The sequence below is a fragment of the Myxocyprinus asiaticus genome, chromosome 44 (assembly GCF_019703515.2).
Source record: "Myxocyprinus asiaticus isolate MX2 ecotype Aquarium Trade chromosome 44, UBuf_Myxa_2, whole genome shotgun sequence".
Taxonomy (NCBI): Eukaryota; Metazoa; Chordata; class Actinopteri; order Cypriniformes; family Catostomidae; genus Myxocyprinus; species Myxocyprinus asiaticus.
Window position 1 is genome coordinate 8,998,373 of NC_059387.1, and position 23,303 is coordinate 9,021,675.

A 23,303-nucleotide genomic window follows, 5' to 3' on the forward strand; every position below is an offset into this window, starting at 1 on the left:
TTCTTTGCACATAATTTCTACCTCTTGATGTCACTTGCACTGTTATGGTCACCGGCCATATATATATATTTACATATTTATACTTCATTCTGTACAATGCAACTTCAGTGTTTATACTTCTTCATTTGCACCTTGTACTGTATTCATAGACATTTGCATTGAGCTGGTCTCTGCTTCTCAACCTCATAACATTGCACTCCATAAAAATCTTTATTGTATACACTCATATATATTTATATATACATATTGCTATTTGCACTTCTGGTTAGATGCTAACTGCATTTCATTGGCTCTGTACCTGTACAATGACAATAAAGTTGAATCTAATATAATGAAGTGAGAGACAATGCAGATGACTTCAAAGATACCGCTTGCTGACTGACGTGCGCTGACTCAATGCACGTCAAACTTAACTAGCTCAAAACACATAAAAATTTTCTTTTGTCACCTCTTGCTGGCTCAAATCTTTAATGTCACAGGGAAAAATGACACTTATCTAGCTCTTTTATACACCTGCGCTGCTCTCTTACACTTTAGAGTGATACAAACATTGAAGTGTCTGAGTGCTTATGGTGTGAGACATCAGTACTCATGAACATCTCTTGTCCAATCATATTCTATGACCGGAACTAACTGTTGTATCAAAAAAGTAGTTTGAAAGTGTGAGGAGACCGACTCGATTGCATCATCATTGTATCATTGCTAGGGGGTGGCTTCAAGGCTGAGCCACCCCATTTGCCACCCCTATACTTTCCCTGTAATTTCATATTTCTATAAAATGCTTATTTTCTTCTTCTTCATTTTTTTCTTTAAAAAGAAATGTATATGTGCACATTCAAAAGAGAAATCAATAAATTCTACATCCGATGTACCTACGTTGTGCATGAGCTAAACCACATCCCCTCCCCCCACGGTTGATTGTTTAACAGTCCATTGAAAAAAAAAAAAAACAGGAGACATGCACTCCGTGCAGATGCACTGTAATCAAAGCAAAGTGAGAACAGGTATGTGACCGATTTGTCACGAACAATTGTGCTATTCGAAGGGCTGCTTTTTATTAAATGCATGTTTTTACACTGTAAAACACATGAAGAATGAGCAAGCCATTCAACTGGAAGAAAGAAATGTTTCTTTGATTGATAAATTCTTTTTGATGGATATAAATTAAACTCTTTCTATGAAATGGGCAATGTGTCTTAAAAAAATTTGTTGTGATCTGACAGTACTGTAGATAAGGACCCAGACTCGGCAGCATTAAGTGAATAATGTAGCACACTTAAGCAAATTCTTCTGTTTTGCATTATAAAAAATTTAATATAGTTGTTTTTTTGTTTGTTTTTTTCATTACAAATTATAGTATTTGTGATGAGGAGGAGGGCGTGGCCGTGCACGGCCAGCGCTGAATCAGATGATCAGTGGGAGAGTGAGATAAAGGGGAGCCGGAGGCACCATGCATTGCATGTGTGTCTGTGTTCGTTTATGTTTTATGTTGTTTTAAGTTAATTTATACCATAAAATTTTACATTGTCTGTTCAGCCAGTTCCCACCGCCTCCTTGCCTGTCCTTTACCTGTTACATTGGTGCCAAGACCCGGGAGGGAGGAGGGATGCACTGTTGCGAAGTCCTCACCGCTGCCATCCACCAGGGGAGCAGCCATGGCCGTCTGCCTGGGGATGGAGGGGTCGCTGCCGGCCGCAGAGAGCCAGAGGAACCGCTGCCATCCACCGAAGAAGGGGAGGAGTGGTTTCCGTCCACCAGGGGTCGGAGGACTTGCTGCCATCCGCCGGGGGAGGAGCGAGCTGGCGTCCACCAGAGGGTGGAGGAGCGGTTGAGGACTGGGCGACAGCGTGTCCGGGAGCCGGCGAGCAAGTTCTTCTCTCTCCGCTCTCTCTCTCTCTCTCTCTCTCTCTCTCTCTCTCTCTCTGTCTCCACTCGCACTTTCCCTCTCCCCACACCTCCCCTCGTCTCTCCCCCAGGTTCACAGGAGGCGGGGTGGACCACCGGCTGACAGAATGGCCAGAAGGACAGCGTCTACCCTCCAGAGTTAGGAGGGAGTAAGTCAGTCCGGTGGCACCCCTGCCTGAATCGGGCGGGGGAGGAGTGTGACGAGGAAGAGGCCGTGCAAGGCCGGCGCTGAATCAGATGATCAGCGGGTGAGCGAGATAAAGGAGAGCCGGAGGCGCCAGTTCGAGAGAGAGCGAGACACATGCGGCCGCGTTGCATGTGTGTCTGTATTTGTTTATGTTTGTTGAGTTAAGTTTCTGATGAAACTTTATGTTGACTGTTTAGCCGGTTCCCGCCTCCTCCTTGCCCACCTTTGCCTGTTACATTATTATAATCTGAATGGAAAGTCTAATTGGAAATTAACATGAATTTGTGAATTTCTTAGTATTCAGAGTATGTACTTGGGCACGAATGGACAAAATCTAATGATCCATGTTATCCAGCATGATTTGAAAATGTTCTATACAGCATCTTGTGCTCAAATATATCTGATCTTTTTCACAAAGGAGTTAATTTGATCAAGAAATAGTGCTGAATCTTAAATATTTATTTTTCATTGTATGTTATTAAAATACTTTGTTTTAAAAGTTCAAAATCCTAAAAAGTGTTTCAACATCATAACACAGGAGTGTGTAAGTAACAGAGTGAATAAAGATATGTACCCTTAGCCTTATCAATTTGCAATGCACGATTAAATGGTTAGTTGCATTGTATTATTTACATTAAGAAATGTTTTTTTTCTGCTGTCCATGACTCAACCAGCACAGACCTCCCACATATTTTTTGGTTACGACCCACTCTAACCAGTCTTTGAAGATTAGACACATCCATATGTATAAATCTATAATAAAAAAAACTCTTGGCGTGTTATAAACATGCCCAGTTATGAACAGATGGTTAATGGCAGAGAATTTTGTATCAGAAAGAGATAGATGACTGTGTGTCAGACTCAGTATATGCAGTTATTGTAACCCCAAGCGCAATTATTGCTCTGGAGTTGGCCATGATAATATCACGCACAATGAGATCAGATCGTTAGTTCACCACTGGCATCCGGGAATCATCCGATTGTATGATAATACAGTTACAACAGCGTTTATTCTTTAGAACTTTGGCTGTGCCAGGGAGATTGCTGGCTTGTCAGCTCAACTCTGAGCCTGACAGTTCTGACTGAGAATATAAAGGCACTGTGGTAAAGACTTAAATCAAGTTACATATGTAATATTGAGTTTCTAATCTATTCATAATGAAAACTGGCATGAAATATGTTGGCTACGTCTTCTGTGCAAATTGCTGATGCTCATATTGCTCCATCTGTATTACTTGCAGTAATACACTGCAGTCTGTAAATTCTGGGAATTAATGAGTACATTATTTTCTCAATTAGATGTTTAATTAGACGAGAATTGTTTTAAAAAGATGCAGAGCTCATTAAGATAATGGAAAATTGCACGAGCTACATGCCAAACCTGCTAAGCCAAGCATCAAGATTACTACTCATCATGCTTTGGGTATGACTTATAGTATAAAAGTCCTTAGCTTTGGGTATAAAAAATCTAACCTCTTACCTAAGTATTAAACGTTGTTCCATAACTCACTCCACACTGCATTTGTGCTAAGGACATGAATGAAACTTAAAATATGGCTTGATAACCAGACGAGTGATAAAACAGACAAATAAATCTTATTTTAATTAAAAAAGGGGTCTATCTATGGATCAGAATATACGTACAACTTTAGAGATATACAAATCTTAACAAATCCTTTGAGTTTCATAATGAATGAGGTTAATTAATACAGTACTTGTTGAACTTTGAAAATTAAATTTACCTATACATTTCAATTAGTCCATTCTGGATTTCATCTAAACTAGGTGTAAATTTTGTCAAGACAAACTTTGATGTTGGCTTGAAGAAAACTGGCCTGACAGTTAACAAATAGTTTTGAAAGCTTGGGGTATAAAGGTTTTACAGGCCCATCAGTCCGACAGATAAACAAAAAGAATGTAAAATAGCAAGAAAGACAGACAAAATATCGGATGGATGGATGGTTTGAAATCATGAACACATCGTGGCCTGTTTGAACATTCTATAAATGTAAATCTAAATTATCTTGGGGATTTTTTTTTTACAATCTGTTATGGGTAAACCATAGTCATAGCAACCCAAGTCAGAACAGGCTGCAGGTCTGTACCAAGTTTGGTGATTGTAGCTTCAAAGCTCCAGGAGGAGTTACAATTGGAAATGTTGGTCTTGGTTTAGGGATTCTGGAAAACCCCTAAACCCAGCCTAGAGAATAACAATATGTCGGCTTTTTCAAGTTATAAAGGGGTTTATTAATGAGTTTATAATTTATAATTAAATAACTGATATGCAATTATAGCAACATGCATACAAAGGGTGACTTTCATGCAATACCTGCCAAATATTAAGCCATTTTACCTCACGTTATAAATGCTTTAAAGGATAGTTCACCCAAAAATGAAAATTCTCTTAACATTTAGTTACCCTCATGCCATCCCAGATGTGTATGACTTTCTTTCTTCTGCAGAACTCAAACTAAGTGTTTTTAGAAGAATATATCACCTCTGTAGGTCCATACAATGGTATTGGACCTACAAGTGAATGGTAACCAAAACTCAGAAGGTCCAAAAATGATATAAAGGAGGCATAAATTAATCCACAAGACTCCAATGGTTAAATCCATGTCTTCAGAGGCGATATGATAGGTGTAGGTGAGAAACAGATCAATATTTAAGTTGTTTTTTATTATCAATCTACACCTTTGACCAGCACCAATCAATGGCTGAATGTGAAAGTGAAAGTCACTTCCACACAAGAATGTGTAAGTGAAAGTAAATGTGTAGATTTACAGTTAAAAAAGGACTTAAATATTGATCTGTTTCTCACCCACACTTATCATATCGCTTCAGAAGACATCGATTTAACCACTTTTTTTTATAATGACTTTTACCTTCAAAGTTCTGGTCACCATTCATTTACATTGTAAGGACCAACAGAGCTGAAATATTCATCTAAAAAACTTTATTTTTAGGATTTATGTGTAGGACATGAATAGAGTGAAAAGAAAGACAATGAAAGAAAAAGAGGGGTTAGCTGAAAAAAGAATAACAACTAGCGGTGATATGTCTGAAAAGACGTAATTGGGGTTCAACATGTGAGCTCACATCCATCAATTAGCCGATGTCAAAGAGCCTCGACGAACATTGATCTTTGAGACTCATTATTAAACAGGGTTATGGACAATCACATGTTACTGCTGCAAGAGAGGTACAGTTAGACCTCTCAGCCTTAGGACATTCTATTTGTTTGCCTTTTATTTTGCATGTGCATCCATCCTCTTCAAAAAATGTTTCCCTCATTTCACAGTTGTATTGAAGTCAGGAGTAGCATGCATTATTTTTGAGTGCCAAGAGCACTTTTATGTGTATTGATGCCTTCATATCTGGCTTTTCTACTGAAATGGTCTGACACACTCCTCATTCCAAAGACAAATCTATTTTTTCCCTTCTCTGTTTAATATAATACAGACAGAATATGAGCATCTCTCAACACCAGAATGGCTTCTTTCCACTGTGAAATAACCTTAATTTTAATTACTTCTAAGAAAAAGTTTCTTTGAACATTTCGCTTGATACAGATTGCTACTTAGTAGTGTTTGCCAAGGCAAGCATACAACTATTGCTCATACCTAGAGTATAGGGATTTAAACAACCTCCTAAGCCTAAGTATACATCAAACTGTGCATAACTCCCACACCGCTGACACCTCAAATCTTGCTGCTTGTTAAGGAGAGGTGTGCTATTATTTTTTTAGTTGATCAGACTTAAGGCTCCGACACTCACCGCAAAGTCTTTTTTCTCAGAATTAGAAAGAAGATCGAAACAGTTGAGCAATGGTATACTGTTTGTGAATGTTCAGACACACATCATGGCTAGATGCCCACTGTCAACAGACTACAGGTAAAACTTTAACCATTGTGACATTAAAATATGTTATCAATGAATATATGCCTCATTCTATGAAAAGATTCCACATGTGGACAGTAAAAGAAGCTGTTTAGCCACACTATGATCATTTAAAGTAAATAATGTATGTGCAGTAGACAGTGTAAATGTTTATGTTTACAAGTACGCATGATGCTAATGCTAATGCTGTGCGTGGCCATAATGTGTGGTTACCATCTGATATTGCATTTTATTTTACATTTTGTGAAAAGAAGGGTTTTATGCTTGTTTTAAAAGAAAGACATTGATACTACTGCAAATATATGTGTAAAAAAGGGCGTCAGGCAGGTGGGGGAGATTGGGTGTAAGTGTAAATGGTTTATGTGACAAAAAATCACGACATGGTCTAGGTCTAAGTTTGCAGAAGCTCAGCAACTCTGCACTTCAATGTGTTCATGTTGACTAATCTCCACTGAGTGAAGAAATCAATGGAAAAAAAGATTGTTGGCATCAAAGTAGGTGGAGCACTGAGTCACGTCCACCGATGATGTGGGCCAATGTCAGTAAGATGGTGTTTAACCATCGGTACGAAGTATTATAGGTCAGCACGGGCCTTAAAATGAAACCCGAGCCATTCTTGGAACCGTTTGACCCGGCCCAACCGGTGTTGTCAGATTTTCAGACCGAACCTGAGTCAAACCCGAAATTGCTCACTGCCTATTTAATTTTTTCTCGAAGCAAGTACTGTTGCAATAGGCTGTATTTTATGTAAGCATCGAAGGCAACATATGTAACAGTATTGTAACAGAAAACATACACAGTTTAAACAAGGCACAGCGGCCCCTCAGCACACCAGACCAGATTAGGAAAAACTTTGTCCGTTTATCAAGCGCTGAATCTTTTCTGGTTTTGAAGAACAGTCTGGAATAATGTCTAACAGTGTAACAGCATCTTTACAGTCTGAACTTCTTCAAAATATCAAATCATTGTGACACCTGCACTAAAAACAAGCTAGACATGAAAAACAAATGAAACAGAAAGCAAGTGTCTCGACATGCGTTTTTTAAAACTTGAAGTTCTTTTTAACTTGATCATGCATGATATGCTGAAGAAACAGCAAGACACAGTGCAACGGTCAAAGATGTACATCCAGCAAGTGCTTACATAGGAAAACAATGGAAAAACAGAGCAGATGCATGCAAAAACAAGATCAGTGTGAACAGCCCCTAACATTCTTCACTCATTCGCGTGTGTCTGAGTGAGCATGTGCACGAAACAAGTTAGGCAGGCCTGTTTATTTTTTCATTAATTACAATCTCAAACCCAAAGTCATACTTGGAAAAACTGACCCGAACCCAGCCCGAAACCCGGTGGTTTCACAGGTCCCATCAGGCCCAGCTCGGGATGCAGACCTCTACGAAGTATTCCTGGAAGTTCGTGCTGGCAAGCTTTTTCAAACCACAGCAATGAACTTCTTTATGGCCTGATTTTGTTCCAAATGAGCCACAACCGTTCTTTCTTCTGTTTCACTAGAAGTATATTTCTGGCTTTACAATTTCATTGGGCAGACGATAAAATGGGCAAAAGAATCCCATAGACTTAGCACCTTAGCAACTGCATAGCAATGTGATTAGAAACACTAAGAACACCTCAGCAACCACATACTGTAGCAATGACCTGGTGACTACTCACAACACCTTAGCAACCACATATCAATACTCTGGCAACCAGCCACAACACCCTAGATCTATGGCAATGAGTTTAGCACTTGCAAGCACCACTCACATTTACATTAGAAAATATGTCAATCTAATTCTCGTGTATGTCACGACCACCTCTGCGAATCCTGAGATAAATTAAGGAGTTTGACAGTAATAGGGTTTGCAGTAGCCAAACAGAGGAGGCTCTTCTAAACAAGGAACAAGATGTGAATAATGCAAATCTCTGATTTGTCTCACACAGCACAGAATCCACAAATAGCAGTCTTTGATCTTGCATGGGCATATTAGTGTGACAGTCACTTTTAGTTTTCGATTCATTGAACATATCATGCTCCAACTTGTGTGTCACTGAACACAACACCATTTAGCCTTTTCATCTCATTTAAAACTGCACTGTCATTATTATGGGACACCTCATGGGCAGCCAGGCTGGAATTACCTGCCTAAAGTGTTTCATTATCAAATATGGCTTAGTTGACATTTCATATACTCGTCAATTGCCTGCATATATGAGCTGCTGAAAGCAATATAGAATTGCTCATTCCTTTTTATTCACTGATGATTTTAGCTCACACACTAAAGAGACTCACAATTTCAATACTTGTCTCTTGAGTAGATTTCCCAAGTGGCTGAGAGGCAATTTCCCATTCAAAAACCATGTGTCTTTGGTCTTTTTATTTATTTTTTAATATTAAATTTCTCCATGCAAACTTTGCTGAACAGCTCTCTAATCTTCAATTTTAAATATTTTGGGTTAAATAATACTTAAAATCTATTGAAAATCTTTGAAATACCACAGGATATAATTTTGACTCAAAAATGGAAGTTTACTGGGCAATCATTGTATGTTTGATTTTACAGTGTTTTGGTATATACAAATATGTCGCACAACGTGGTCAGGTTTCATCACTGACACCAAGGGCCCTATTTTACGAGTGCTAGCGCTAAGCGCTGCACTATGCTTTAAGTCGTATTTGCAAAGTCAATGCAAGCATGTGCAAAGTCTAGGTGCAAATGGTTTTGGTGAAATTGTGTGCGCAAAGCACTAATGGGCTGGATCAAATGTAATTTAATTTGCAGGTTCTTCTCCGGTTATTGCACTGTCCTATTACAGTAATAGTACATAGTCCATTCTCTTTCATAACACGACATAAGAAGTTGGTAATGTAAATTGACTGTATGCAATGAATTACTTACATTCTTTTGTGCATTAACTGTGTCCTTGTTGAATGTCAGGCATATTTCTATGACAGTGATATGCTCTTTTTATACTCATGGAAAATTTTATTCTCGTCAGGATTTGGATATAGGCTCCATTAAATTGTAGAGAATGTAGTGATTACTCAAGTGACACACAAATCATGTTTTTTTTTTTGTTTTTTTTTTTTTGCATGCATGCACTTCACTTCTAACGTCCGATTTTGCTTTAAAATGTAAATTTATTTATTATATTAACCATAACATTAACCATGACATCTAGAAAGTCTAGCGCATCTGTTCCTTTCCAGTGCATTTTGTAGAGTTAGGGTTTGGGTAAGCGGCATGACGATAATTCGATCTTTCGATCCTCCAAGTCAATTCAATGCATCATGCAAAAGCAAGATTTTCAGTGAAAAATGGCTTCATTTTATTTTTTCACAAATAGATATTGTATGCCTTATGGCATACAAGTGTTATGGACTCCTTTCATAATTCATTTATGGTGCTTTTTTGTGATGTTTTTGAGAACCATGATTCGCTTCGTGTGGACAGGTATCCTAGAACAGCCAGGACAAGACTTTTACTCATGCTACAGAGATTACAAAGTCATCAGTGAAGGTAAAACATTCATAAAATAGGCCTCATTCCACAAAAATATGAAGCAGAGTGAAGTTTATGATACAAATGGAGACAGCACCTTTCCTTACTGACAAATCTATCAGTACTGATCAATAAATTAGCCTGATTCATCACTTTAGTCTATGGGAATGGGACAGCAATGGTAATAAAAGTTAAAAAAAGCTGAGTAGAGGATTGGTGTTGTGAATGATATGAAAATGCTGGAGTCAGTCAGGCATTGTTATGAATTACATCCCTCCAGAATTAGCAACGTGAGTGACTGTTGTGCCTGGGCAAGCAAGCAGTGGGAGGACTTACTGTTCCACTGGAGGTGGGGAGTTAACATCAAGAACTCTATTTTGAGCCTCCTCTGGCTTTCCCTCTGTGATTAATAATTCCTTTCACATAACTGGGCTTTCCTGAATAGAGAGAGGAAAAGGGAGAGAAAGAGATAGAGAGTGAGTTATCCCAATCCTATATATTAATCTTCAGTGTGTAACTTGTTCTGCACCGTTTGTGCTGTGGATAAAAATGATACCTCAAATAATGTATCTTGCTGAAGAGAGGTGTGCTATTAAGTTTCGAAATGATCTGGCTTCAGATTTTTACCTTGCAGATGATAAAACAGGCAGAAGGAGAGGACCTGAGCCTTATTTAGAGACAAGAATCTCAGAGAGACTTGGGGGTGGGCTTTTTTTATTGACTAGGCAACAACACACAAAAACCTTAGTATTGTGGTGCTCACATTTTATTCAGAAAATGCAAAAATGTTGTTTTATATATATATATATATATATATATATATATATACATACATATATATATATATATATATATATATATATATATATATATATATGTGTGTGTGTGTGTGTGTGTGCATGTGTGTGGAAGTGCTGCTTTAGATTGTTTGAAACTCAAGCAGCAATTTTAAGCCTTCATATCTTCCTTTGTTTATATAAATTCAATGGGCTTTGAAGTAGGACTCTAAAATGAGATTAGGCCAGCAAAAATGTTATTTGCTGCAGTAACAAATTCATGATCCACCGCAACTGGATTTGAAACTCTGCTTATCTATGAAACAATGTAGTCAAGAAAATCAGAAAGTGATGTTTCTATAAGTACAGACTGAATGCAAATTTCTAGACCCATAACTTAACAGCAATATATATATATATATTGACAGTTAATTCATGTAACGTATTTGCTATCACAGTCCAACATTTTTAATTATTTCCCTCTGATGCTGAAATTAAACGCTATGAATCCCATTCATGAAACACAAGTAGAAAGATTTACACAGAAATTCTACAATTTACATATGGATGATTGTATGTACACAGTTCTATGACATTTTATGTACTGTAAGAATGGTTTTTAAAGAACAATTTGAATAGAAATTCGACAATTTAGCTATGAATGGTTTTACAAACAATTTACACGGTTTCACAATTTACGTAAGAATCATAAATTACATAATGGCTTCACAATGTGCACAGTTTTTTGATATTTTGTGTACAGTAAGAAAAGGACGTTTTACACATAAATGCAACAATTTATGTAAGAATGGCATTACGAACAATGCACACATTCTTTAAAATTATATTTACAATAAGAATAGTTTTACAAATAATATATACAGATATTCAACATTTTATGTACTGTAAGTTTACGTAAGAATGGTTAAACGAACAATGTACACAGTTCTTTGACAATGTATATACTCTACGAATGGATTTACAAATGATTTCCACAAAAATGTGACAATTTATTTAAGAATGGTTTTACACCACATTGGCCTGGGTAGCTCAGTGAGTAAAGACGCTGACTACCACATCTGGAGTCGCAAGTTCGAGTCCATGGCGTGCTGAGTGACTCCAGTCAGGCTTCCTAAGCAACCTATTGGCCAGGTTGCTAGGGTAGGCAGAGTCACATTGGGTTAACCTCATCGTGGTCACTATAATGTGGTTCTCGCTCTCGGTGGGGCATGTGGCGAGTTGTGCGTGGATGCTGCAGAGAATAGCGTGAAGCCTCCACGTGTGCTATGTCTCCGCAGTAATACGCTCAACAAGCCATATGATAAGATGCGCAGATTGATGGTCTCAGATTCATCCTCCACCACCCAGATTGAGGCGAGTCACTATGCCACCACAAGGACTTAGAGTGCATTGGGAATTGGACATGCCAAATTGGGGAGAAAAGGGGAGAAAATCCAAAAAAAGAGAATGGTTTTATGAATGATGCAGACATTCTTTTTACATTTTATATACAGTAAGAACAGTTCTACTAACGATTTACACAGAAATTCAACATTTTATGTACAGTAAGAATGGTTTTACGAACGATTTACAGAAAAATTCAGAAATGTATGTAGGAATGGTTATACCAATGATTTACACAAAAATGTTTTAATTTATGCAAGAATGGTTGTACAAACAACATTCAAAAACATAATTTTACGATTTAGACATTTCAGTTTCATAACAATCAGTAATCTTTCATAAGATATTTAACAAAATATAATTAAAAAACGAAATACTTTACATTTTTATTTGATGGAATTTTATTTGATATGAAAGATACATCTTTGACTCCAGCCAAGTCTCCTAAGCAATCAAATTGGCCCGGTTGCTAGAGAGGTTAGAGTCACATGGGGTAACCTCCTCGTGGTCGCGATTAGTGGTTCTCGCTCTCAGTGGGGTGTGTGGTAAGTTGTGCGTGGATCGTGGAGAGTAGCACGAGCCTCCACACGCTGTGAGTCTCTGTGGTGTCATGCACAACAAGCAACGTGATAAGATGCGCGGATTGACTGTCTCAGAAGCGGAGGCAACTGAGACTTGTCCTCCGCCACCCGGATTGAGGTGAGTAGACGCTGGCTACCACCCCTGGAGTTCACTAGTTCGCTAGTTCGAATCCAGGGCATGCTGAGTGACTCCAGCCAGGTCTACTAAGCAACCAAATTGGTCCGGTTGCTAGGGAGGGTAGAGTCACATGGGGTAACCTCCTCGTGATCGCTATAATGTGGTTCGTTCTTGGTGGGGTGTGTGGTGAGTTGAGCGTGGATGCCGGGGTGGATGGCGTAAAGCCTCCACACGCGCTATGTCTCTGTGGCAACGCGCTCAACAAGCCACAGGATAAGATGCACGGGTTGACGGTCTCAGACGTGGAGGCAGCTGGGATTCGTCCTCTGCCACCTGGATTGAGGTGAATCACTACACTTAAAAGCGCATTGGGAATTGTGCATTCCAAATTGGGTGAAAAAGGGGAAAAATCAAAAAAAAAAAAAAAAAAAAAAAAAAGGTAAACTCAGCAGGATATGACTGTGAAGATGATGTTTTTAGGTGGAAACATTATTCACATGGCCTACTGCCCCACCCATATAGGAAATAAGAGGGATTGTCTTGGGGGGCATTTCCTCTATCTTTTACCCCAGAAGAAACGCGAGCATCAGGAGGCGTGTGGAGAATGCGCGCACCTTGGAGACGTCCAGCGCGTCCATGAAGGAAACGATGGAGACATGGCAAGCGCAATTCTCCGTATTTTGAAGCCAATGAATTAAAACACTTGTGTTACATTCTCAAGAGCTTTAAAAACTGCGGGATCCTGTCTTTGAGAGAAGCGTGGTGAGTGCAAACAGCTTGATTTGATTCAGTTGATGTGCGATATGGGAACGCATTTTGTGCTCGTCATATTTGCTGGATGAGAATCATAAGTATGACGCCTCGTCACTGATGCATAGCAAGAATGTGCATGTTTTACGCATCAATGTATAAAATTGCTTCTGAAAAATCTAAATTATTCATAAACATTACTTTTGCATCTCATTTTGGAGAGCAAAATATATTGTCTGCAATGAGTGGAAATGCATTGGATTGCATTCGAATAAATGCAACAGAATAAAACAAAACGCATGATAAATGTCATATCTGTCTAGAAACGCATTTTCTATTCATTATCAGGAGCGTGAAACATCTACTCCAATTCGATCTCTCTCTATCATTCAATCTGAGCTATTATGGTTTTGAAATAATGATAGATGCATAATATCATCTTCCATTTGTCGGGTTTTTTGCACAAATAAGAGCAGTTGCTCTCAGGCTGTTGCTGTGGTTCATAGGCTGTGCCCCCTGCAGACCACCAATAAACCATCCTCTTTCCCCTAACAAGATTTAACCAGTCTGCAGCCACGCGGTGTGCCATGGGGACAATATGCCAATATAATTCAGGCTATACCTTTGTCCTATAAGATTACTTTATTTTTTTTTTTTTTTGTGAGTTGTGTGGTTAAAGGAAATAGATGGGATCTCATCAAGAGGATATTGTTGTTATTGTTGCCCCCTGGTGGGGTTTTTGTTGGTGGAGGTGTCTAATGTTTGCTTTCAATCAGGTCTAAGAATCAGATCAGATTTTGTTGGTTGTGGGTTGCTCTCAAGCAGAATATGATCTTTTAAAGGATATAATTTGAAGGATATTTGCAGCCCTTTAATCAGGATTTTGAACTGTAAGAAAACCCAGCTTCATATTTATATATCTTATTTTCTTATTTTAGTCCTGAATGCTATACATTATTTAATGATTGCAGAATTTTCTGATTGTGATTTTAGCTTTGCAATCCAAGTGCAACCCCATCGCCAGTTTCCTTCCCTGTTACATAATTTCTTCCCCATCGTACTGAATCAAACTCTGCTTATCTGAGCAGGCACTACAGCACTTAAATATAGAAATTGCTTTGCACATGGGGCGGCGAGAGAGAAAGAGAGAGAGAGAAACAGTGATAGCAGTGAGAAAGGGACCACTGAAGTAGCAAATTATGAATTATGTAAGATTTTCTTCTGCATGCACGTGAAACCATCATGTAAGCTTGAGTTGGCAAAACATATGCTTCTATTGTGCACTATAAAAGATAGCCCCACCTCCCTTTAAGACAATGTTTAGGTTGACCCTAAATGCCTTATAAACACGCATAAAATCATGTATCTTACATAGGCTTATGATACTGTGTGGTATATGTATCGTTTTATCCTTTTTCAGCATGGAGTATAGTGGTTGACTGATGTGGGTTTTTTAATGGTTGATATCAATATCTAATATAAATTCTAAATTTAATACAATTTAATGATATAAATGAGCAGAAAATGTGTGGGAATTGGGCAGGTGAAGTGTGTCATTTCTTTGCAACTATAGTGGCACCCAGGGGCGGACTGGCCATCAGGAGAACCGAAGGGCCGGCAGCAAAACAGGACAGAATGGGCTGCGATAAGCTAAAATGGGCCGGCGCGTTATGCAGAACAGGCCACAAAACAGCGCCACGATATGCAGAAAAGGACAGCGACACCAATCTTTTGGTCCAGTTTCTATGTAAAATCCCGTGCTGATTTCTCTTCCCAGTCCACCCCTGGTGGCACCAAAAGAAATTGCAAAAGTAATAACTGTTTCGAGCAGGTTTCCCAAACACTTCCACCATTTGCCAGATAGTTTTGTCCTAAACTCACACCAATGCGACGTTGGGCTGGTCGGGCTGCTCAAACAAAAGAAAAGTGCAAAGTTTATGTTTATTAATATTTAATAAATTAACCTATAAATGGCTTACTTAAGATGAACCAGGAGAATGTATTTTAATATTGAACGTGTTTACATGCACACCAATATGCTGTATACTCCCAAAAATCAGGTTATATTAAAAAATCCAACAATGCAAGAAAACTGCATTTACAAGAGATTTGAAATAATCTGATTATTCCCTGCTTTTGAATGTCAAAATGTAAGCAGGTGTGCGCACAACACTTCCCCGATAAAGAAAAACCGTCATTTACATGACCTTACACGTTTTCGGCATATTAAGCATAATCGGTTTAAGAATGTGCATGTCATTGTGTTCACTGAAAGAATTACACATATCATATGCACACTTATATTACACAATATTTATATAAAAAAAAAAACATTTCATTCATTTTATTCACATATTTGTATATCAGTTAATGTTATTCTGTTCATGTGTTTCACAGTTCTTCTGTAGCCAACAAAAATGGATCTGTCCCCAACAAGGCAGCAGTACGGCTCAAAAAAGAGGGTTAAAATTCACCCCAACACAGTCACGGTGAAATACGACACACATTTTCCCCAGCCGGGCGACGAAGGATATGATGACGCTCCATCTTTTGAGGACTTCGGCTCATTCATGGACAATAACCCCAGTAAGAGACTGGTGTCAGAGAGCGGTCATGGCAGGACTTTATTCGGCACTATGGATTCTTACCCCAAACCCGAGCAGAAAGATAAAGGCGTGGGTGGCCAGCTTGCAAGCTTTGGCGAGGCCTCTGTCTTAGCCTCGCGTGTCACTTGGGGTGCCCTTTTTGGAGCAGCCATTGCTCACGGCTGCGTGGCCCTCATTACACGCCTGGCAGCAGATCGCTCCAAAGTGCCATCATTAGAGCTCATCTTCATCCGCTCTGTGATTCAAGTGTTGTCCGTACTGGTGGTCCTCTACTACAAAGAAGCTCCATTTGGGCCTAAGGGCTATCGATTGCGTTTGTTCTTCTATGGGGTTTGCAACGTCATCTCCATCACGTGTGCGTACACATCCTTTGCAATCGTTCCGCCAAGTAATGGCACCATCATGTGGCGGGCAACCACCACAGTTTTCAGCGCCATTCTGGCCTTCTTGCTCCTAGACGAACGTCTCGGTTACACTGACGTAGTGACAGTTGTAGGTAGTCTCTTCGGTCTTTGTCTAGTCATGATCCCCAACATCGCAGATGAGGAGAAGTCCCCTCTGGGTTTCTGGAAAGAAGCGTTTGGGTATACCATGACTGTAATGGCAGGTCTTACCGCAGCGCTGTCCATGATAGTGTACCGAGCCATCAAAGAGCGCGTTAGCATGTGGACAGCGCTCTTCACATTTGGCTGGACGGGAACCGTGTGGGGGGCGTCCACTATGTTCATCATGCAAGAACCCATCATTCCGTTGGACGGAGAGACCTGGGGCTACCTCATCGGGATCTGTATCTGCTCAACCGTGGCATTCCTGGGCGTCTACTATGCTCTCAACAAGTTCCATCCAGCTTTGGTCAGCACTGTGCAACATCTGGAGATAGTGGTAGCCATGCTCCTTCAGCTCATTGTGTTACGAATGATCCCCTCCGTCTACGATGTCTTCGGAGCTCTGGTTATCATGGTCAGCGTGTTTGTTCTCACAGGTCTGAAGCTCTACTGGGTTGGAAGGGCCATTCGACAGGATTACCAGGAGATATTGGACTCACCAATAAAATGAGCGCGTCAATGTGTGTGTACTTGAGCACATGAGGGGGCATGTATATGTGCGTGCGTGCAGTGTTTTCCAGCCTCCTTCTCTAAGAAATGTGCAATCAATGAATGTCTGGATCTTCTGTGTTTATTTTCAGTTGTGTCGTTGGAAGAGTGCCATTGGTGTAATGTCTTTGCTATCTGTTGATGTGTGAAAATAAAAGCAATGATCCATAGTGCCCCTCTCTGATAGCATTGATTTTTCCAGTGCCATTAAAACAGGAATAAGATGCAGTAGCCTGTATAGAGCAGATAAGCCTAAATCTATAAATAGCGGGATGCCGGAACCAGATACCATTGCAGATATTTCAGACTTTAGAGTTCCAATTTAAGCCACACACTTAAAGTTGGATTTGTTACCTTTTTGTGTTTTATAATCCTGAAATGTTCTAATTTGTGGCATAATGTTGATTTCTACAACAACAACAGAAATTGACTCGTCTCTTTTTTATTTAAAAGAAAAAGAGAGAGTAAGGCACTTACAATGAAAGTAAATGGGGCCAGTTCAGAAATGCTTAAATACACATAGTTTATTTAGTATAGCCACAAGACTTGATGATAAACTCTGTAAACCCGGTATTTGCACTATAACTTTACACAGATAAGATTACTAAGGATTTTGTCACACTAAAATCATGTTAACATGTATTGGTTTAAACAATGTGTTTTGTTAGCATTTTTGGACTGGCCCCATTAACTTCCATTGTAAATGCTTTACTGAAACCATGTTTTTTAATAAACGAGGTGCAAGTCAGAATTATTTTCAACATTATGCTGCAAATGCTGTTGATTGAGCTCAACTTGTATTGAACCAGGAACATTCCTTTAAGAAAAATGTCCTTGAAATCTGACATTGAAAATTATTACAATTATGTATTTATCATATTAAGCAAATAACACAATGCACAAAAAGCCTGTTTATTCTCATTTAAAGTGAATCTGTATTTAGTTTGGTTTGTGTTTGGTTCGCATCTGCCTAATTTGGCTAGCTTTCACCAAGTGACAGATGAATTTCTGCCAAAATACTGTAGTTTAAAACACATGACCTTTGACGTCAACTACAATATGGGACGATTTCTCTTCCCCTTGAAAAGTTGATCAACCTAATTATTTTTCTATCCTAACTTTACACAATGTATAGTTTCATTTTATTATTTGTTTAGAATATTTTTTCCTGCCATCAGAACAGAATAGTAGCCTAGTGTAGAACAAGTTTTAAAACTGAATTTCAAGATTAGACTCATTCATATTTATATATCTAAAGCGAACAAAAACCCTTGCCAAATGTTATAAATTAAACTGTATTGATTTTTCTCAATCCTGTCTCCCTTTGCCAAGGCGATCAATACCATCCCTGCCTGAGTGATGGAGGAATTTGTGCTCAGAAAACAGGGGTCTTAGTACTTCTTATCTCATCAGAAAACCGTAAATCCAGACAAAAGATATACAAGTTTTTGTCTAAAAACCACGTATCCCAATTCTTGCGGAACCAAAGCTACATTGTCTTCCATTACAATTCTGACATACCAATTTTCCACAAATGTACACTTATTCCACATGATAGACTGTCACTCTCCAACCAGATGTTTTATATTTAAGCAATACACTGTATTTTGTAAATTATTCATGCAAATATGATATATGCACATTATTATATGCACTTTATTGTAAATTTAGCCATCACTAGGGCAGTGCTGTTAGGCTCAATGTGCCAGGCCTTCAGCCAAAAATATATTCACAATATAGCACTAAATCCAATACTATTGCTTTTATAAGACAGTAAGGCCTACTACATTATTAAAATCTTAAGGACACAATTTTTCAATAAAACTTGATTTTAGTTTGCTTACCCCTTTAGTGCCATTGGTGCCAGATATACAGGTGCATCTCAATAAATTAGAATGTCGTGGAAAAGTTCATTTATTTCAGTAATTCAACTCAAATTGTGAAACTCGTGTATTAAATAAATTCAATGCACACAGACTGAAGTAGTTTAAGTCTTTGGTTCTTTTAATTGTGATGATTTTGGCTCACATTTAACAAAAACCCACCAATTCACTATCTCAAAAAATTAGAATATGGTGACATGCCAATCAGCTAATCAACTCAAAACACCTGCAAAGGTTTCCTGAGCCTTCAAAATGGTCTCTCAGTTTGGTTCACTAGGCTACACAATCATGGGGAAGACTGCTAATCTGACAGTTGTCCAGAAGACAATCATTGACACCCTTCACAAGGAGGGTAAGCCACAAACATTCGTTGCCAAAGAAGCTGGCTGTTCACAGAGTGCTGTATCCAAGCATGTTAACAAAGTTGAGTGGAAGGAAAAAGTGTGGAAGAAAAAGATGCACAACCAACCGAGAGAACCGCAGCCTTATGATTGTCAAGCAAAATCGATTCAAGAATTTGGGTGAACTTCACAAGGAATGGACTGAGGCTGGGGTCAAGGCATCAAGAGCCACCACACACAGACATGTCAAGGAATTTGGCTACAGTTGTCGTATTCCTCTTGTTAAGCCACTCCTGAACCACAGACAACGTCAGAGGCGTCTTACCTGGGCTAAGGAGAAGAAGAACTGGACTGTTGCCCAGTGTTCCAAAGTCCTCTTTTCAGATGAGAGCAAGTTTTGTATTTCATTTGGAAACCAAGGTCCTAGAGTCTGGAGGAAGGGTGGAGAAGCTCATAGCCCAAGTTGCTTGAAGTCCAGTGTTAAGATTCCACAGTCTGTGATGATTTGGGGTGCAATGTCATCTGCTGGTGTTGGTCCATTGTGTTTTTTGAAAACCAAAGTCACTGCACCCGTTTACCAAGAAATTTTGGAGCACTTCATGCTTCCTTCTACTGACCAGCTTTTTAAAGATGCTGATTTCATTTTCCAGCAGGATTTGGCACCTGCCCACACTGCCAAAAGCACCAAAAGTTGGTTAAATGACCATGGTGTTGGTGTGCTTGACTGGCCAGCAAACTCACCAGACCAGAACCCCATAGAGAATCTATGGGGTATCGTCAAGAGGAAAATGAGAGACAAGAGACCAAAAAATGCAGATGAGCTGAAGGCCACTGTCAAAGAAACCTGGGCTTCCATACCACCTCAGCAGTGCCACAAACTGATCACCTCCATGCCACGCCGAATTGAGGCAGTAATTAAAGCAAAATGAGCCCCTACCAAGTATTGAGTACATATACAGTAAATTAACATACTTTCCAGAAGGCCAACAATTCACTAAAAATGTTTTTTTTATTGGTCTTATGATGTATTCTAATTTTTTGAGATAGTGAATTGGTGGGTTTTTGTTAAATGTGAGCCAAAATCATCACAATTAAAAGAACCAAAGACTTAAACTACTTCAGTCTGTGTGCATTGAATTTATTTAATACACAAGTTTCACAATTTGAGTTGAATTACTGAAATAAATGAACATTTCCATGATATTCTAATTTATTGAGATGCACCTGTAGTCCCTGTCTGACACATAAACTAAGGTTAATAGCTGGCCTCTATAGGTGCTGTGCAGGTTTTTTACACCATAAAAACCTCTTAAACTCTTACTGTGGGGAGGTGCTATATGGCAAGCCGTTTTATCACTTAAAACACTGAAGTCCCTGGATGCATAAGTTAGGCATATGTGGTATCATTTGAAAGCTTAGAATCTGAACTTTTAGAGAACCCCATCACTTTTGTATTTAGTTAGACAAAATAACAAAATAGGGCCTGAAAACATTAGTCACAAATTGGCCCCACCTAGAGATTACATGGTAGACATTTTTAAATGAATATAAAAAGTCCTTCACATAATACACAAACAGACAAAATCATATATCAAATGAAAGCTGTACAGTTTATTTTGTTGCCATAGTACCACAGCATGAATAATTTTTTTAAAATATCACAAAGTGAAATTTTATTTTGGTAAGTCATAAAATTAAAACGTCTCTTTTCTGTGCTGGCTACTGATCTGTAAACCCCGAATAATAGCCTTACCTTGGGTTGTTAGCTTTAAAATGAATTAAAGAAATTACTTGTTTGTGAGCTTGCTTGGGTTAATAATCCAATGTTGCATAACAATTTTTTATTTTATTTTTTTACAAAATATGAAGTTCGGTAGAAAAAGTAAGAGAAAAAAATAATCTGCATAACCGGTTCTCATCTTTTGAAAATGAAATGTTACACATCACTGTAAAGCTGGGATTTTCCAATGACACCTAGATTGGGCTTCTAGACAACTCAGAAGATATTCAACAAAACAGCATGAATGCTCTCAGCACTTCAAAAAAAAAAAGACTTGTTGTCTATGGCGAGGGCAAAAATGTGTTTGAGCACCACCTACATTTCAGATCAGTATAATGTGTTGGAAGGTGATAGAGGAAACAACCTTTTTTTTCTAGTACTTGCTACCATCCAGTGGAACAAAATAAGCCTTTTTGCCTGAAAATAGAGGACACAGAACTGAAATGTTATGATTTTAAACTTTAGACATAAAAAAATATATTTTTTTAAATTATGTTTATCATAAAATTGTAAATGTTATTTATTAATTATTGCAATAATTTCTTAAAATGTAAGGGGGTTATCTGTACAATGAGGCAATTTTTATGAAATTAGTCCACTCTATGTGTAAACAGGGAGCTTTTAAATTTGAGTGTGGAAATGTTCAGGCGGCAGCCCAAACATCCTGCAGAGCATAAGAGGTTAATATATAGTATATTCAGCCTCATCTCATGAACATTATGTGAGTGTGGCAACATTTTTTCAAAATGGAAATATTTGCCTCTACAGTGTAATTAGATTACTGTACAAATTACTTTTTTTTTTAAGGTAACTGCTTTACTTATTACTAATTACTGTCTAAAACCCTTATCAACCTCGACCAGATGAAAAATACAAGGATAGACATGAAACTGTTTTTTTAATTCTTTCAAATAAATCAAATAAAATCAAATAAATTATTCATGAACTGGCCAAAGAATTTAAGGGGGCAGCGTTAAATTAGAAAACATATATTTTAACATTTGATGTTACATTTCAATTTTAAATTCACTATTGTTTTATATAGAATTGTTCTATATTCTAACGCAATTACATCAGAAGTAAATGCAATTAAATTACTGAAAAATTAAGAGTAATCCCTTAACTTTTTTCAATGAAAAAGTAATTTAATTACAGTAATTAATTACTTAGTAATGCATTACACCCAACACTGAGCTGCTCTGCTTCTGCTGTTTACCAGTTCTTATTTTCAGAGTGATTTCATTTACTCCTTTTTTTACACCTACCATAAAGGGTATATATAAGATATAAGTAATCATTGTTTCCCTCAGGCACATGAAAGCTGTAGCCATGATAGCAATGCTGCTTAGCTTGTTGGCAGGGCCTGGAGATATATTTTTTGTAATAAGTCTTTTAAATGGTGAGACCATGAGATTTACCTACTGTACCACAAGGTGGCACTTTGAAACATTTCTTTATTGCTTTCTGGAGTTCCTTCAGCCACAAATAAAAAAATCGGTCATTATTTACCCATCTTGTGGGTAAATAGTATACAAATGTATGTGTCAAGATGGAAAGTCATGACAGATACTGAAATGTATTAAAATTACCGTGAACTGCTGAGGTTATTTGCAAAAATATTATCATGACATAGGCTGAAAAAAGGTATATAACAGTATTAACAACAGCAGAAATGTGATTTACCACAATATGTGTAGCCTGCTATGTTCATGGCATTTCCTTTCCTGTCTCTTTATGAATTCACACATGCTGGGCCACACTGAGTGAATTAGCATTACAATTTCATCCTTGAATCAGAAAGAGACTAGATCTTTAAAATCCTCTTACTTTTACAAGGTGTATTAAAAATGTGATGTAGGACTATTTGGGTTTAGACAGTGTTCATATGAGGGACAGAAGAAGGCAGGGCTGGTATATGGGACATGTACAGTAAAGTCCATCTGTTTGGGCAGGAAACAGATTGCATCCTGCAGTGCGCTGTGCACCCCTATAATGGCTCTATCAGCCATGTGTGAGGGCCCTTGAATGTGCCCATACAAAGCAGCTAATTCAGGTTAGGTTTGAGGTATGGTCATAACAAATGCACAAGATATGGTCATCTGTTATTGATAATGATACTATGTAACATTACACAATATTAAAATACATAATATTAACATATGTATGATATAAAACCATACAGTCACTTCCGCAGTTTTTCTGAAGTGACGAGCACACGCTGTCTTCTGCAGTATTATTTGATATGATTATCTAACAGCTAAGATCATCTCAAGCCATAACAGGATTTTTCTATTTGACCAAATCTCATACTTGAATTCAGTTCATTTTATAGCAGTCACAAATGTGAGTTAAGTATGTTCTTTAGACAACAACAAAATTGTAAATATTATAAACAATAATATCAATATTATAGCATATCATGTATTATTATTAACCATTTGATGCATGGTGTCTGCTATACTGTCCATATCTTTAAAG

At 38.1% G+C, this 23,303-nt stretch overlaps 1 protein-coding gene across 1 annotated transcript; it reads left to right on the forward strand.

The window, feature by feature from the left end:
* Positions 1-12,878: 12,878 nt before the first annotated feature.
* LOC127434410 (solute carrier family 35 member G2-like) lies at positions 12,879-17,192 on the forward strand. The gene is made up of 2 exons (XM_051687136.1): positions 12,879-13,133; positions 15,519-17,192. Exon 2 carries the CDS (start codon positions 15,539-15,541, stop codon positions 16,781-16,783), a length of 1,245 nt encoding a protein of 414 aa, XP_051543096.1. The 5' UTR covers positions 12,879-13,133; positions 15,519-15,538; the 3' UTR covers positions 16,784-17,192.
* Positions 17,193-23,303: the final 6,111 nt, after the last annotated feature.